Source organism: Chelonia mydas, chromosome 8, assembly GCF_015237465.2.
Source record: "Chelonia mydas isolate rCheMyd1 chromosome 8, rCheMyd1.pri.v2, whole genome shotgun sequence".
Taxonomy (NCBI): Eukaryota; Metazoa; Chordata; order Testudines; family Cheloniidae; genus Chelonia; species Chelonia mydas.
In genome coordinates, this window is record NC_057854.1 from 36,869,445 (window position 1) to 36,887,753 (window position 18,309).

The 18,309-nt window shown below is 44.5% G+C and overlaps 1 protein-coding gene across 7 annotated transcripts in view; it reads left to right on the forward strand.

Moving 5' to 3' along the window:
- LOC102934918 (protocadherin alpha-C2) overlaps nucleotides 1–18,309 on the forward strand; it is a 333,845-nt gene that overhangs the window by 42,756 nt on the left and 272,780 nt on the right. Inside the window, exon 1 of one of the 7 annotated variants that reach the window (XM_037907833.2) lies at nucleotides 10,180–12,710. The exons of the other annotated variants lie outside the window; for them this stretch is intronic. Within the exon in view, the coding sequence (XP_037763761.1) occupies nucleotides 10,338–12,710 (2,373 nt within the window). The 5' untranslated portion in view covers nucleotides 10,180–10,337. Of the gene's footprint in view, nucleotides 1–10,179; nucleotides 12,711–18,309 lie in introns of those variants that run through there. 7 annotated transcript variants of the gene reach the window in all.

The window sequence follows — 18,309 nt, forward strand, 5'->3', positions numbered from 1 at the left end:
ATTGCTATTATTAGTGCCTATATTTTACATAGTGGAAATTTTTTTTATTAACAAGTATCAATAAACGTACAAGTTTTGTCCCACGATTTTACAACACATGAAGCAGGGCTCTGTCTTTTTGATGCATTGCTATGTCTCAGCGTTAGCAATATTAAGAAACACATTAATTTTGCCACTATCTTCTGACCCCCAAACTCTGGTATTTTATTCTTATGGTAGAAAGGATTATAACTGAAGGAAAATTACTCACATTCTTCATTTTTGTCAAATATTTTACCTGTATTTTTAAAATAAGTTTATTACATTATTTCCTGAAACCCTTCAAAGTAAGGATGTAAATGACCCCAATAGTAAAGTTTAATCACCCTGTAAATAATCAATTTTACTGCAGTGTGGATGGATTACTTCACTATTGTGTCATTTATGCCCTTGTATAAATTGTAACACACACATACACACACGATTGCAGAGATACACAGTTCACCCCGCCCCCTCTCTCAACTAACTAAATCAGCGGTTTTCAAACTATTTAGGCTGCCTTCCCTTTTCCAAATAATGCAGTCTACTGCATACCCTCGTAGGAGATAGGCAGACACAACACGTTTGGGTCAGGTGCCCCCAGATTTCTCCCTTCTTTTTAGCAACAGCTTCTAGAAGTTTTGAAACTGTGGGGCATGCTCCCCAGAGGGGGGCACAGATGAATGTTTGGAGGGGCAAGTGGCGACACCAGGCAGCTCGTACCAGCCCCTCATGGCAGGGCTTGGGGAGGGAATGCCACCGTCACCCCGACTCACCTCAGGGGGCCACACAGCCTGTGTGTGTGTGTGTGGGTGCAACCAAAAACTGTAAGTCAAAGGTGGGGGGCTCAGCTGCGGCCCGCTGATGAGAGTCAGGGTGTGGAGATGGTTTGCAGCTGGCCTGAGCCACCTGGCATAGCTGCTTGCCCCTCGGATGTTCCTTCACCTTAAGGGAGTGCACCCCACATTTTGAAAACCTCTGTACTAAATAAAATGCATTGTCGTCCATTACAGGATTTTTCTTGCATACCTCCTGACGAGAGCTTGTGTACTCCTAGGGGTATCGGTACCCCAGTTTGAAAACCACTTCTGTAAACTGTGGTATACTGCCACCTATCACTATAGTACTGAAGAACTTCCACATAAAATCGGTAATAATAGTGAAATCCCTAGTGGACTTCATGAAGGCTTTAGCACTTCTTCCGTTTCAGGATCATAACTCTGATTAGGGTAGCCCTTTTTTCTTGTCAATTTTATTATTCTCCTCCTTTTTTGTTTAGTTGTCCAAAGTGACGAAGAGTCAGTACTGTGAGGTCATTCTTATGGTGGAAAAGCTTTTTTAAAAAGGAAGGTCTTACAGTGTTTTCTAAAGGTGGTCAGATTCTGGATTTGCCTCCTCCCGTCTGGAAATTTGTTCTCTAGTCCGATTCCCCTCAGCTGAGAATGCTTTGACCCCAGCTGTGAGGTGCTTTGTCTTTCTTCGGCTTTGTCATCTGAATTGTCCCAGGGAAACACAGCTGTCATAGTGGTTCACAGATTGAAATTCAGTCTTTGATATAGCCGGGGCTTGATCCATTAATTGCTTTGAAACTTACATTCAAAGCCTTAAACTAGCATGGGAAACTGACTGGCCTCCAGTGGAGGGATTTGAGCATGACTTGATGTGCTCCGGATGGTCTGAGCCATGGAGAACGGTGGCAGCTGCATTCTGTACCAGCTGGAGCCAGTTCATTGTCTTCATTTTCAGTTTCAGATTCAGTGAATTACAGTAATCCAATTTAGATATGCATATACATGGATCACCGTGGCCAGGTCCTTGCTTAGGAGGCAGGAAGTTTCCTAGCAAGCCGGAAGTGAAGTAAAGTATTTCTAGATACACTTCTTGATCATCCAGGCTCAGCTAAGAGAGGAATAGGACGTCCTACTTATCATGGACAGCTCCACAGTTTCCCACATCACATGGGCTTGGTATCCTCTCTGTATCTTTTGCCTCCTTTTCCCTTTCATCCTTGTTGCTTTTAATTCCAGTTGCTTTCTGGGTAATGTCACCTCATTTAATTCTTTTCTCCCTACCTCCCTGTTAACACCATCCTTTGCTCATCACCTCTTTGCTATTTTATTTTTACTTCTGCTCTTGCTGAACTGCACCCCCATTATTATTAATATTACTCTGTATTACATCCTTGGGATTATTTTAAACAAAAAGCCTTCACACTATACTAGATCTTTAAAAATAAGAAGGGGAAAGCAACTGTCTAAATTTTATCCCCATGAGTCACCAATAAATCCTGACCATGAACTGCCTCTGTAGGTTTGAGTAGTCAGGAATATTGTTAAACCCTTTGACACTTTCCTGATAACAGGAGAGCCACATAGGTCCTGCCTCCCCTGTTTACTTGTTAGAAGGAGTCTGAGCAGAGATATTGAGACTCAAAGAATGATGAAATGCAGTCCATTACCCATTGATAGGTAAAGATTGCATGAAGCATTACATAAATCTGGAAATTGAGGGATAGCAGTTTTAAATGCTGGTCACTGGCTGGGCTCTCATCAAGACAGCTGCTCAAAGAATTTCTTGAGAGGGACCTAACAAAAAAATTGCAACTCTCCATCCCATCAAAAATACTTTTGAACTTCAGAAAGGGGATGATCAGTGCATCTCTCCTCCCACTGAAGTGAAGTGAAATAATCTAAGTAAAATTCTCCCAACCACCCCCAAACTCCTCTCCCCGGCTTGCTTGGTTACATGCACAGTTCTGTTATCAGGAAACTGTCAGGTAAAATAGAAAGGCCTTTTCAAACTTCTAAAATATATCTTCCAAGAAAAAATCAACAAGGATTCTTGAAGTTGTGTGGAGTTGTCTTCCTTGTGCCCTGGTTCCTAATTATTGACTGAAGTTAACTGCATTGGTTTCACTAGTTGCTGCAAAATGGGAAGTTGGTGTGGAATTGCAAGTGAAATAAGATTGTAATGTTGGCATTTATGTATATTTGATTACAGTAGTCTCAAAGTACTGGGTCAGACTAATTGTCATTCTAGCCCAGTATTCTGTCTTCTGATAGTGGCCAGTGTCAGATGGTTCAGAGGGAATGAATAGAACTGGGCAATTTTGAGTGATCCATCCCCTGTCATGCCATCCTGCCCCAGCTTCAGGCAGTTGGAGGTTTAGGTACACTCAGAGCATGGGGTTGCATCCCTGACCATCTTGGATAATAGTTATTGATGACCCTATCTTCCATGAATTTAAATAATTCTTTTTTGAACCAGTTATACTTTTGACCTTCACAATTGTAATGCTGGTATACCAGGTGACAGCTTATGCCAAGGTCCCAAAGTCTCAGCTGGTCACTGACAAATACATAGCTGGAATCAGTCTGGCCCACCTCTGTGTTAGTATTGTAAAAATAGGAGTTATGGGACATAAGAAAGAGACATTAATTGGTGTGATCTGCAACAGAAAGAGTTATGTCTTTCCCAACAGGAAAGGTCCGTTGACACTAGATGGTCTATTGTGGGATGTTAAAGAGGACAAAAGACTTTGTTGTTCTGCTCCCCCCTCCCACCATGAAGCTGAATCATGCAGGTGGAGTCCTCCCATCAGCTGAATTTGCAGCTCAGAATGCGTGACAGGAGGGGGTAAAACCCCAAACAAAAAGAACTAGGTATCAGTATTCTGCTTGGACTCTGGGAAGCAAGTTTTCTAGGTATAAGCAACAGATCCCCAGTTGCTTAGCCTGGGTTAGCCCTAAAGGACAAGTAGAACTTGCTTATTATAGATGCTGCTATTAGCTTTTGAAATTTAAGATTGTAACCCATTTGTGTAATTATATTTTTCTGCTTTAACCTTGTAAGTAATTCTCTAGTTTCCCTTTCCTATTTAATAAATCTTTATATAGTTTATTATAGGATTGGCTACAAGTGTTGTCTTTAGTGTGAGATCTGAGGTGAAATTGACTTGTTGTTTGACTGGTCCTTTAGGACTGGGAGTAACCTGAATATTTTTGTGATTGTTGGGGTCAGGGACCATCTATTAAAAATGTGTGCTTACCAGGGTCATGAGATAGATTGGAGTTCCCAAAGGACTATCTGTGATTCCATGTTAAGGCTGTTGCCGTGCCTGAGGAGTTCACATTGAATAATTGATTGGTGAAATCTAAGTATAGAATTCACAACCAATTTGAGGTTTGCGCCCTGCTTCCTAGCAGTCTGCCCTGAGGTTGGTAATCACACTCTTGAGTCAGTGCAAAAAGCATTATATTAACATCCTATGGCAATGAGTTCCACAGATTGATTATGCGTTGTGTGAGGTATTTCCTTTTGTTTGTTTCAAATTTTGTGCCTATTAATTTCATCAGGTGACCCCTACTTCTTGTGTTATGTGAAGAGGTATTATGATATGTACTGTCTTATTATCTATTATTGTCTTATTCTCTATCCCTTTCCTAATGGTTCCTAACATTCTGTTAGATTTTTTTGACTGCTGCTGAATATTGAGCTGATGTTTTCAGAGACCTATCCTCAATAACTCCAAGATCTCTTTCTTGAGTGGTAACAGTTAATCTAGTGTATGTATAGTTGGGAATATTTTTCCCAATGTGCATTACTTTGCATTTATCAACACTGAATTTCATCTGCCATTTTGTTACCCAGTCACCCAGTTTAATGAGAACCCTTTCTAACTCTTTGCAATCAGCTTTGGACTTAACTATCTTGAGTAATTTTACAACATGCCAATTTTTCCACCTCAGTGTTCACCTCCTTTTAAAAATCAGTTATGAATATGTTGAACATCATAGGTCCTGGTAAAGATCCTCCCCCCATCCCTGCTATTTACCTCTCTTCATTGTGAAAACTGACCATTTATTCCTATCCTTTGTTTCCTATCTTTTAACTAGCTACTGATCCATGAAAGGGCCTTCCCTCTTATCCCACGTCTGCTTATTTTGCTTAAGAGCCTTTGGTGAGGCACGTTGTCAAAGACTTTCTGAAAATCCAAGTACACTGTTCAGCTATGTGTCTGATAACTTTGTTCTTTATTATAGTTTCATCCAATTTGCCTGGTAAGGATGGTATTCCAGCAGAACTGTACAAAGTAGCAGGCCCAAAGGCTATTGAGGTGTTTCACAACATCTTGGGTAGCATTTGGGAAGAAGAAGACATACCACAAGACTTCAAAGATGCTATTAATATAGGTGCTGACTTCATGGGTGCTCTGAGTCTGGAGCACCCATGGAAAAAAAATAGTGGATGCTCAGCACCCATCGGCAGCCCCACAGATCAGCATCTCCCCCTGCCCCTGATTGCCTCCCACCCGCTGGTGGCCCTGCCTATCAGCTCCTCCCACCTGCCAGCAATCAGCTGTTCAGTGACAGTTCAGGAGGCATTGTGGGGAGGGGGAGGACCTGGGGCAGGAATAGGTGGGGCAGGGGTCAAGGCTTGGGGGCAGGGGTGGAGTGGGGGCAGGAAGAGGCGAGGAGGGTTTGGGGGAAGGGGTGGAGTTGGGGCAGAGTCTGTGGCAGAGCGGGGGTCAAGCACCCCCCAGGAACTGAGGAAGTCAGTGCCTATGGCTATTATTGTATCACCGTTCAAAAACAAAGGCAGGAAAGCTGACTGCAGAAACTAGAGAAGAATTTCTCTCCTCTGTACAGCAGGGAAAGTACTAGCTTGTATTCTACTGCACAGATTCATTGCTAACATATCTGAGGAGAATTTTCCAGAAGTGCAGTTTCAGACCAGGTTGTAGTACCATGGACATGATTTTTGTTATAAGGCAGATCTAGGGAAAATGTTTAGAGCAGAACATGGACCTGTATGCAGTTTTCATTGACTTGACCAAAGCTTTTGATATGGTAAACAGAGAGGGTCTATAGGTTATTCTACATGAACTGTACTGCCCAAGAAGATCCATACAAATCATCCATCTGTTCCATGACCACACGACAGAGCAAGTGCTCTCCATTGGTGATTCTTCTGATGCATTTGAAATCTTGAATGGAGTGAAGCATGGCTGTGTACTTACTCCAGTGCTCTTCAATTTGTTCTTTGTTTGTGTCCTCAGCCATGCCACAAGGGACTTGGATCAGGGGATATACATCCTCTGCCAACTTGATGGCTCCATCTTTGATCTTCGATAACTCAGTGCTAAGACCAAGATGCTGGAGAGACTTCTTGTTGAGGCACATTTTGCAGATGACTGTGCCTTGATGGCTCATAGACACGATGACCTTCATGTCATCATTGATGGTTTTCTGAAGCATCCCAGCTATATGGCCTCACCATCAGTCTCAGTAAGACAGAGGTCTTGTTCCAACCAGAATCTCATTCCAATGCCTTAGTGCCAGCCATCTTCATTCAAAGCATACAGCTGAAAAATGGGGATCAGTTTAAGTATTTGGGCAGCATCATCTCAAGTGATGGTTCCCTTGATAAAGAAATTGCCCCCAGCATCAGTAAAGCCAGCCAGGCCCTTTGCAGACTCCAAACAAAAGTATTTCACCAACACAACATTTGTCTCTCCACCAAATTGAAAATCTACAGTGCAGTGGCTCTAACATATCTCCTGTATGGATCTGAGACATGGACTCTTTCTAGATGGCACAGTAAACAGCTTGAGCAATTTCACATGAGCTCCCCCCACTCAATAATGAGCATTTGCTGGCAGGACAGAGTGACGAATATTGAGATCCTTGAGACAGTAAACACAACCAGCATTCAGGAAATACGATTCAGAACAGAACTTAGGTGGACTGGAAATGTCATCAGAATGGAAGATCACTGTCTCCCAAAACAGATCTTGTATGGAGAGCTGAGTCAAGGCAAAAGAAAGAAGGTTGTCCATATAAGTGCTTCAAAGATAACCTGAGAAGGAATCTCCAGTGGGCTAGCATCAATCTCAAAGAACTCAAGGAAATGGCTCAGAACAGGTGGCTCAGAACAGGCTTGCTGGTGGTCTCTAACAAGATCAGCATGTAACAGGTTCAAGTGGGATTGACGAAATCGTCTCCAGGCTGCACATGCAAAGTGCCACAAAGCTGCATCATCAAACCGCAGAGATTTGACTTCCCATGCCCTCAGTGTGGCTGACTCTGTGCATCAAGGTTTGGACTTAAGAGAAAATTGTGACAATATCATCATCATCATCGTTGTCAGTGATGGACTACCAACAATCTCTTCAAGCATTTCACAGTCACTGTTACCATTTTGATCAGGTGTTCCGTAGTGTAGTCCTCCTGATAGTCTTATTGTTCAAGCATGGAATTTCTATCAATAGAGATTCTATGATACAGTTTGATTCATTTGAGGTTTTTATTTTATTTGACTCTATGCATTTTTCACATATAGTGCCACTCCCCCACGCGTGTAACCTACTCTGGTATTCCTGTGTATTTGGCACCTGGTATTACCATGTCCCACTGATTATCCTTATTCCACCAAGTTTCCCCAATGGCTCGTGTATCAATATCCTTATTTAATGTCAGGTACTAGAGTTCACCCATGTTAGTATTTATACTTCGGTCATTTGTATATAAAGCACTTGTACATTTTGTCAATATTCCGTGGCTTGCCTTCATATGTTACATTTAAATAAGACGGTCTTACATTTAACTGTTCCTCACTAGCTCCTACCTTCCCTTTACCAACTTCTTTCCTATCCTCTTTACTAGGATGTAGAGTCCCCTCTTTAATATATTTATCCCCAAAGGATAGCTCCACATGTGCTCCTCTGCACCTGTTGTTTCCCCCCCAGGCCTTAGGTTTAAAAAATCCTCTGCAGCCTTTTTTTTTCAATATGCCAGCAATCTAGTTCAATTTTCGTTTAGGTGGAGCCCATCCTTCCTGTACAGGCTCCTCTGTTCCCGAATGCTTTCCCGGGTCCTACTAAACCTAAAACACTTCTCCCTACACCATCCTCTCACCCAGGAATCGAGACTCTTATCCTGCAATTCTGCCTAACTGGCCCTGAAAATGCTACCTGAATAATTTCATTTGATAAAACCTCCCATTACTCATCTCCACCATGATATTGTCCCCACTAAACCTGATATTATAACTATTTCCTGTGTTTCATATTTACTTTCTGAAATGGACTGTAAACTCCTTGGCACATCGCCGGTGCATTTAAATTGCCTGTAAAGCGCTATGCGCATGTATTGCACTCCACCACTCGCACCAGTGCCATCCTCTTGCTAATCATTACTACCACTGCAGCTTCTACTGCTGCTCGTCCTCTTCATTATGAGGCAAAATATATCAGCCCGGCTGATGAAAAACAACCGCCAGTTGGATCGTAGCTCTGCATTGGCAGCGCACTGGACATTATTAGATCAAGTTTTTAAGTCCTGTGGCGCGATCATCCAGTCGGGTGGGTGGATAGAGTTCCCCTTTACTGCGCTTCCATAGGAGATACGCTTGTGCAACTGACAGAATAACTAGGCTCCTGATTTTGTTCTTCAAAGCTCTCAGTGAGCTGGGATCTGAAAGGTCGCTTCTCCCTCGGTGACCATAACCTCCCGAGATGGCTGAGATCCTCTAGGATGATGAAATGCCTGATGTAAAGAGTAAGAGTAGTGAGAATGGGAAACAGAACCTTTGCTGGCTCATGAGCAGGGAACTCCCTTCCTGAAGAGCTGAGGATTGCAAGGGCCCTGATCATATTCAGGACAAAATACAAGACCCAACTCTTTGATATAACCTTCCCATCACATACTCGCTGACTCATACCAACGCACACACTTGCACTTGCAAGTGCATGCACAAACACAAAAGCGAAACAACTCAACGCTACTATTCTGCCTTCTCTTAGAAAGAGGAATAGAAATACAAGGAACGACAAGAATACAAAGAAAAGAAGAGAAAAGTGCATTTGATCCTTTATATCCCTGGACAAGGAAGAGAAACAAAATATCAGGGCTGCCTGTAATCCACTCACACATATCAGTTTTGTAAGGCGCTTAGATACCATGGCGTTGGGCATAGTATAAAATATAAATAAATATATTTCATCTTCTTTGATTAAACTGATCTGTTGTTGGTACCAGCTGAACTTCTATTTAAAAGTTAATTGTTATTAGTAGGAAATACAAATTGATCTTTTTAAAGCGGAAATCTTAGTTGTTTCACAGTTTAGCTGTTGGTAACAAATTTAACTCTCCATTAAAATTCTTGTTCCTTCTACTAAATGACAAATGCTGGACACTCGCTCAATAAATGATAAACAGTAACCCAGGAAACAATAAAAGAACATTTTATTTTCCATTGCATTTATCTTCGTGTGCCCCAAAGCATTTTACAGGGTTACGGTAAATTATACGACTACGGAGTTAAATAATAAATAATAGAAAAAAGAAAGATAAATTAAAAAGTAAAGAGAAAAATGTTATAGATGAGATTTTAGAGATGGAGAGTCACTGGGGCAGACATATACAAAAGACTTCCAAGAGGATAGAGCTGGGGAGGTAAGATTGCGGACGGAATGTGAGGAAATCGGGCCTGAACCAAAGCTTATTAAAATTAGTGAAAGAATCTTATTAACGTCAATGGTGTTTCATTAAGGTTTGAATGAAGGAGTGAGGAGGAGAGAAGGCGAGAGTTTCAGAGTACCCATGAGGTCGGATAGAGCAAATCAGGGAGGGCTTCAAAAACGAAACAAAATGTAGAGAACAGAACTCCTGTTTTCAAACGTCAGAGCTCAAATCTCTTTGTAAAGAAAAGGCCAGAATCATTAGCAAAGTAATTTTTAAAAAGTTAAATGAGATGCTTGTGGCATTTCCCATTTCCATCAATAAAAAGTGGACACTCTGGGTATTGGAGAGCGAGGAAAATATAAAATAGATATTATCGTTTTACATTTATATCTGCTTTACGGTTAAATATTTCAATATTTGTTTTATTGGGGGAAAGAAAGCTCCTTTAGTCTATCCCCGGTTATTACAACATCATTCACTCAGATTTTTCTATGCACAGACATAATATGAGAATGATCAGAAATCAGATTAAGTATAAATAACATGAAAATATTTATTCTCAAAGATGGATTAAATATAAATACGAAAAAAATAATTTGTTGCTGTGACTCACATTTACCACATTGTGGCGCTGTCTACTAAAAGACCGCGTTATCCCAGGAAAATAGAAACATAGCTCCGCCCTGGGAGGAAGAAAACATTGGCTGCCCCAGTCTCAGAATAACGGATCATACTGGATGCGACAAGAGGGGACGGAATGCATTGTGACCGTCCTCCAGGGTCGCTCAAAAATATTATATAGAACGGCTAGTTCTTAGCTAATCAGATTTGAATCGGAAACATTCTGCGCCCGCTATGGCTCTTCTCCGGCGAGACTCCCTGGTAACCGGGCAGCTGCTGCGGCTGGTTCTGCTACACACGGCCTGGGAGGTGGGCAGCGGCCAGGTCCGTTATTCCCTGCCGGAGGAATCCAAACACGGCACCTTTGTGGGCCGCCTGGCCCAGGACCTGGGGCTGGAGGTGTCGGAGCTGGTGTCTCGGATGTTCCGGATGGTCTCCAAAGGCAGGGGAGACTATTTTGAGGTAAATTTGCAGAGCGGCGTTTTGTTTGTTAATTCGCCAGTAGACAGGGAAGAGGTGTGCGGCCAGAGCCCCCTGTGCGCCATTGACCTGGAGGTGATAGTGGACAAACCCCTGAGGATATTTCACGTGGAAGTGGAGATACAGGATATAAATGACAATGCTCCTGTTTTCCCTGTGAATGGCTTAAATATATTTATTGCAGAATCGAGATTGCCGGGCTCTCGATTCCCACTAGAGGGCGCGTCTGACGCAGATATTGGTACAAACTCTCTGCTAATTTATACACTCAGCCCAAATGAACATTTCACTCTAGACTTGCAAAGGAAAAATGATCAAACCACATCTGCAGATATGGTTTTAAAGAAACCACTGGATAGAGAGGAAACCTCTGTGCATAATTTATTACTCACCGCCACTGATGGGGGCAAACCGGAGCTCACTGGCTCAGTTCAACTCCTCATCACTGTCCTGGATGCCAATGATAATGCGCCTGAATTTAATAAGCCAGTCTACGAAATAAAATTATTGGAAAATACAGCTAATGGTGTATTAGTGATGACCCTCAACGCCACAGATTTGGATGAGGGAACTAATAAGGATATTTCCTATTATTTCATTAGTCATCTTCCCCCTGATGGAAGAGACTTGTTCAGTATAAATTCAAATACTGGGGAGATCAGAGTAAAAGGAGAAATTGATTTTGAAGTGTACAATGTATATGAAATTCGCGTTGAGGCGAAAGATAAAGGGAATCCCCCACTGGCTGGACACTGCAAAATTTTGATAGATGTTTTAGACGTGAACGACAACGTCCCTGAGCTGGCCGTGACTTCCCTTTCCCTGCCGGTGCCGGAGGACGCTCCCCCGGGGACAGTGGTGGCTCTTATTAGCGTCTCCGACCGGGACTCGGGAGACAACGGCAAAGTCACCTGCTCCATCCCCCCGGACCTGCCCTTTCAGCTCGTCTCCACCTTTAAGAATTATCACTCGCTGGTGCTGGCGGAGGCCGTGGATCGGGAGCGAGTGTCTGAATATAAGATCCTGGTGACAGCCAGAGACGAAGGGGCCCCGTCTCTCTCGGCCAGCAGCAGCATTTTGGTGCCGATCGCGGATGTGAACGATAACGCCCCTGCTTTCCCTCAGCCCGTGTACACGGTGTTCGTGAAGGAAAACAACCGTCCCGGGGCCCATCTCTTGAGCGTGTCGGCGTCGGACCCGGACCTGCGGGAAAACGCCTTTGTGAGCTACTCGGTGGTGGAGCGCAGTGTGGGAGAGCAGCAGCCCGTGTCCAGCTACATCTCGGTGCACTCGGAGAGCGGGCACATCTATGGGCTGCAGCCCTTTGACTACGAGGAGCTGCAAGTGCTGCAGTTCCAGGTGAGCGCGCGGGACGCCGGGTTCCCCTCCTTGTGCGGGACCGTGACTGTGCAGCTCTTCGTCGTGGATGAAAATGACAACGCGCCGGCAGTGTCCGCGCCTGGCTCCGGCCGCGGCTCGCCAGGGCCCGAGCTGGTTCCGCTGTCGGCCGGCGCAGGGCACGTGGTGGGCAAGGTCCGAGCGGTGGATGCGGATTCCGGCTACAACGCGTGGCTTCGCTACGAAGTGCAGGAGGCCCGGGCTGCGGGGCCTTTCCGGGTGGGTGTGTACAGCGGGGAGATCAGCACCACGCGGGCCTTGGAGGAGTCGGACGGCCCCAGCCAGAGACTCGTGATCCTGGTGAAGGACCATGGGGAGCCGGCGCTGTCAGCCACAGCCACGGTCAGCCTGTCCCTGGTGGAGAGTCCGCAGGCTGTGAAATGGGACTCGAGGCAAAGGGTCGGGAGCGAAGGGCCCTTGGTTGACATGAACGTGTCTTTAATGATCGCCATTTGCTCGGTGTCCGGGCTGTTTGTGCTGGTGATTGTCGTGTACGTTGGCCTGAGATGCCATGCGGGTCCGGAAGTGATGTGCGGTCCTGGGAAAGCCACCGTGGTGTGCTCGAGCGAAGTGGGGAGTTGGTCCTATTCGCAGCGCCAGAGCCGGAACCTGTGTGTCGGGGAAGTCCCCGCCAAGAATGACCTCATTGTTTTCAGCCCCAACTTCCCTCACTCTTCGGAAAATGGGGAGGAGAAACAGCAGGAGCTCACACGAAATGCAGCAGGACAGGTAAGTCTCTGGATGTAATGTCACGAGTAGTCTCTCAGAGAGGACTGTGATAGTATCTTCTGCTTTTTGTGTAAATAGTTATTTGAGATGGCTTTTAAAATAAAGACATTTGAAAGTAATCGCTGTTTTTTTAAGGACATATCTAATGGTTTCACAAGGAATGAATGATGCTCAATCGTGATTTTTGTATTTCTGATGAGTGATCTGAAGCTTTGGTGAAATTTAAGGGGAGGGTTCAGTCCTGAGGCGTGGGTAGATTGTTTTTAATAATGCAAATTAATATTTTAAATACATTTTCTCTTTTTAGTGTTACCTTTTACTTTTAATCAGTAGGTAACCCTGAAGTGTTTTTCGTTAAAGTCTGCAGGAAAATCACACTTTTTATTTCGCACTGATTTCGAGCTGAAATAGATTTCAGCCTCTGTGTGGTTTGATTCTTAGGAACTTAAACAGTGCAACAGCAGCATATATTTAACGTTCTGAAATATTAGTTCTGATTGTGAGTTGTCAGATCCGCTAGATTTTATTTATTTATTGTTTGAACAGACTGTCACTTTCAAGGAGTGTTCCAGTTCGATTTTATTAATCTGAAAATAGACGCTTGATTTCCTTTTCCATCCCTTAATGAAAACATTGCTGTTTTTCCTTCAGTCCCTGACTGAATTTCAGTCTTAGTTAAAATGAAGAAATGGAGAGACTGTAGCTCATAAGAAAGATGAAGGCTCCTGTTAGGAATACAAACATTCACATTTTTTCAGTGTCCTACAGTCAATTGGAGGAAAAATAATATGTTGCCATCTCCTATTTTCGCAATTTTGTAGCAAAATTCTCACAACGAGGCAAGTATTCCTGTCAGTGATGAGAGTTTGGACTCTATGGTGGACAGTGTTTCTTTATCTCAACACTGTGGCACTAGTGTAGTGGCAAACGCAATCATATAATATTGTATGGTGAAAAATAGTTTTAAGTGTTAGACTGAAGCATTGAATTTCAGCTGTCCTCCTGAATAAAAATGCTAAATATATATTAATTGGAGATGGTAAGATCTGGCAAATGTATATTAGGAATGTCTATAAGTTTATGGGTTTAGATTTCAGAAATTTCAGCTACTGATGTAGTGGGAAGAAGTAGTTGTGAAAAGAAAGAGAGGACCGTATCTTGATTACACTAGTGTAAATCCAAAGTAATTAGGTATTCCAATGGCATTCCATCTTCTACCTGTAGGAAACAACGAACTCCTATGGGCTTGAGTAGGAATAACTCATATCCTGGGAAGCACAGTTTCTAAGTATTGATTCATAAATATCATATTATGATGATTTTTCATCTTATTCTTTTGAAGCATAGGAACTGCCTTACCGGATCACACCAATGACTGTCACAGTAGCATACTAGTAGATGTCTTGAGGAAGGTGTAAAATTCCAGTGACAAACGCTAGCATGCCTCTGGGAAGCTTCTTCTTCATCCAGGGCAGTTGTTGGTTGCTTCGGTCTTGAAGTAAGAGGCCTTTTTATTACGTATAGTGCACGAGAAGATATTTCAGAAATGCGGAGTCCTGGTGATGAAGATAACAGTAATCGTTATTTGTAGCATAATCGTATAAATATAGGGCTGGAACTGGAAGGACCTCCAGAAGTCATTAAGTCCAGCCCCTGGGTTGTGGTGAGCCAAGTGAACACATCTCTAACAGGTGTTTGTCCAACTTGTTTTTAAAAACTTCCAATCATGGGGATTTCACAACCTCCCTTGGAAGCCTGTTCCTGACCTTAATTACAAAATTACTCAGATTTTACAGAAGTCAATTTTTGGGAACAGATTGTATAAAGTCGAGTGCATGCATCCACACTAAGCACATTAATTCGGCGGTGTGCATCCACAGTACCATGGCAAGCATCGACATTCCGAGCAGTGCACTGTAGGTAGCTATCCCACAGTTCCCGCAGTCCCCACTGCCCACTGGAATTCTGGGCTGAGCTCCTAATGCCTGATGGGGCCAAAAATTCATCGGGGGTGGTGATGGGTAAATGTCATCAGTCAACCCTCCCTCCGTCCCTCCGTGAAAGCAACGGTAGACAATCATTTCACGCCCTTTTCCCTGGATTGCCCAAGCAGATGCCATAGGACGGCAAGCATGGAGCCGGATCAGCTCACCGCAGCAGTTATGACCATTGTAAACACCTCACGCATTATCGTGCAGTTTATGCAGAACCAGAACCTGCAAAACCAGGTGACAAGGTGACGGCAGCATGGTGACGAGAGGGATGAGGACATGGACACAGATTTCTCTAAAACCGCGATCCCCGGCAATTTGGAGATCATGGTATTAATGGGTGCAGGCTCATGCTGTGGAACGCTGATTCTGGGCCCGGGAAACAAGCACAGACTGGTGGGACCGCATAGTGTTGCAAGTTTGGGATGATTCCCAGTGGCTCCTAAACTTTCGCATGTGTAAGGGCGCTTTCATGGAACTTTGTGACTTGCTTTCCCCTGCCCTGAAGCACAAGAATACCAAGATGAGAGCAGTCCTCGCAGTTGAGAAGTGAGTGGCCATAGCCCTGTGGAAGCTTGCAACACCAGACAGCTACCGGTCAGTTGGTAATCAATTTGGAGTGGGCAAATCTACCGTGGGGGTTGCTGTGATGCAAGTAGCCAACACAATCATTGAGCTGCTGCTATCAAAGGTAGTAACTCTGGAAATGTGCAGGTCATAGTAGATGGCTTTGCTGCAATGGGATTCCCTAACTGTGGTGGGGCTATAGACAGAACACATATCCCTATCTTGGGACCGGACCACCAGGGCAGCCAGTACATAAACCACAAGGGGTGCTTTTCAGTGTGGTGGATCACAAGGGACATTTCACCAACATTGACGTGGGATGGCTGGGAAAGGTTCATGACGCTCACATCTTCAGGAGCTCTGGTCTGTTTAAACGGCTGCAGGAAAGGATTTACTTCCCAGATCAGAAAATAACTGTTGGGGATGTTGAAATGCCTATAGTTATCCTTGGGGACCCAGCCTACCCCTTAATGCCATGGCTCATGAAGCCATACAGAGGCACCCTGGACAGTAGTAAGGAGCTATTCAACTATAGGCTGAGCAAGTGCAGAATTGTGGTAGAGTGTGCCTTTGGACGTTTAAAGGGCCACAGGCACAGTTTACTGACTCGCTCAGACCTCAGCGAAACCAATATTCCATTATTGGAAACCAAAAACCATTGTTATTGCTGCTTGCTGTGTGCTCCACAATCTCTGTGAGAGTAAGGGGGAGACGTTTATGGTGGGGTGGGAGGTTGAGGCAAATCGCCTGACCTTTGAATACACGCAGCCAGACACCAAGGCAATTAGAAGAGCACAGCAGGAAGCGCTGCGCATCAGAGAAACTTTGAAAACCAGTTTCATGACTGGCCAGGGTACTGTGTGACACTTCTGTTTGTTTCTCCTTGATGAAAACCCGCCCCCTTGGTTGCCTCTAATTCCCTGTAAGACACCTACCCTCCCCTCTTTGATCACAGCTTGCTTGCAAAGGAAATAAAGTCACTATCATTTAAAAGCCATTCTTTATTAATTGATTATAAAAATAGAGAGATAACTCACAAGGTAGCCCGGGTGGGGTGTGGGAGGAGGGTAGAAAGGAGGGAAAAGGCCACTTCAAAATTTGTTGAATGACAGCCTTCTGTTGCTTGGGCTGTCCACTGGGGTGGAGTGGTTGGGTGCCCGGAGCCTCCCCCCGCCGCGTTCTTGGGCGACTGGGTGAGGAGGCTATGGAATTTGGGGAGGTGGGAGGGCAGTTAAACAGGGGCTGCAGCGGCACTCTGTGATCCTTCTGCCCTTCCTGAACCTCCATCAGATGCCGGAGCATGTCCATTTGATCCCGCAGTAACCCCAGCATCGCATCCTGCCTCCTCTGATCTTCCTGCCGCCGCCACCTCTCCTCACGTTCATTGGCCGCTTTCCTGTACTGTGCTACTGTGTCCCTCCACACATTCTGCTGAGCTCTGTCAGTGCCGGACGACTGCATGAGCTCAGAGAACATTTCATGGCGCTTGTGTTTTTTTCGCCGCCTTATCTGAGATAGCCTTTGGGACGGAGGAGGGAGGCTTGAAACATTTGCAGCTGCTGGAGGAAAAAAAGGGAGTGAAGTATTTAAAAAGATACATTTTACAGAACAATGGCTATACTCTTTCACGGTGAACAACACTATTCACATTACGTAGCACATGTGATTTTTGTACAAGGTCACATTTTGCATCTTATATTGAGTGCCTGCGGCTTTGGTGTTAGAGATCACACATGCAGTGCCGGGCAACAGAATTAGACTTGCAGGTGGCCATGGTAAGCCATAGTCTTTCGGCTTCTGCAACCTTCATAACAGCAGCGCCCTCCTTTCCCATACCAAGCAAAGCCCGTTGAGTTGGCCCTTTAGTGCTGCGGTTTTCGTGTTAACGTGCAGCAGCAGAAACCAAACTAAACCCCCCACCATTCAATTCTCTGGGATGATCGCTTTACCCCTCCCCGCACCGCATGGCTGGTATCAGGGAAGACCCTTGGTAGCCAAATGTGAACAGCTCAGTGCCAATGCCCCTTTCCCCCACCGTGTGGATAACTGTGGGGAGGATTTCTTTTCAGCCACAGACAAACAGCCCAGTAGGAATGGGCACCTCTGAATGTCCCCTTAATTAAATTCCCCTATTTCAACCAGGTTACCATGAATGATAACACTCTCCTGAGGATAACACAGAGAGAGAAAGAACGGATGTTGCTTGAATGCCAGCAAACGCCAGGACCATACGCTGCCAGGCTTTGTCATGCAATGATACCAGATTACTTGCTACTAGCATGGCGTGGTAAAGTGTCCTACCATGGAGGACAGAATAAGGCTGCTCTCCCCAGAAAACTTCTGCAAAGGCTTTTAGAGTACCTCCAGGAGAGCTTCATGGAGATGTCCCTGGAGGATTTCCGCTCCATCCCCAGACATGTTAACAGACTTTTCCAGTAGCTGTACTGGCCACGAATGCATCCCAAGTCATCAGGCTGATTAATAGTTAAAAAATGCTTGCTTTTAAAACAAGTATTATATTTAAAAAGGTACACTCACCAGAGGTCCCTTCCCCAGCTTGGTTGGGTTGGGAGGGTATTTCATAGAATCATAGAATCATAGAATATCAGGGTTGGAAGGGACCTCAGGAGGTCATCTAATCCAACCCCCTGCTCAAAGCAGGACCGATCCCCGACTAAATCATCCCAGCCAGGGCTTTGTCAAGCCTGACGTTAAAAACTTCTAGGGAAGGAGATTCCACCACCTCCCTAGGTAACGCATTCCAGTGTTTCACCACCCTCATTGTGAAAAAGTTTTTCCTAATATCCAACCTAAATCTCCCCCACTGCAACTTGAGACCATTACTCCTTGTTCTGTCATCTGCTACCACTGAGAACAGTCTATATCCATCCTCTTTGGAACCCCCTTTCAGGTAGTTGAAAGCAGCTATCAAATCCCCCCCTCATTCTTCTCTTCTGAAGACTAAACATCCCCAGTTCCCTCAGCCTCTCCTCATAAGTCATGTGTTCCAGTCCCCTGTTTCAGTCAGGGTGATAAAAAGA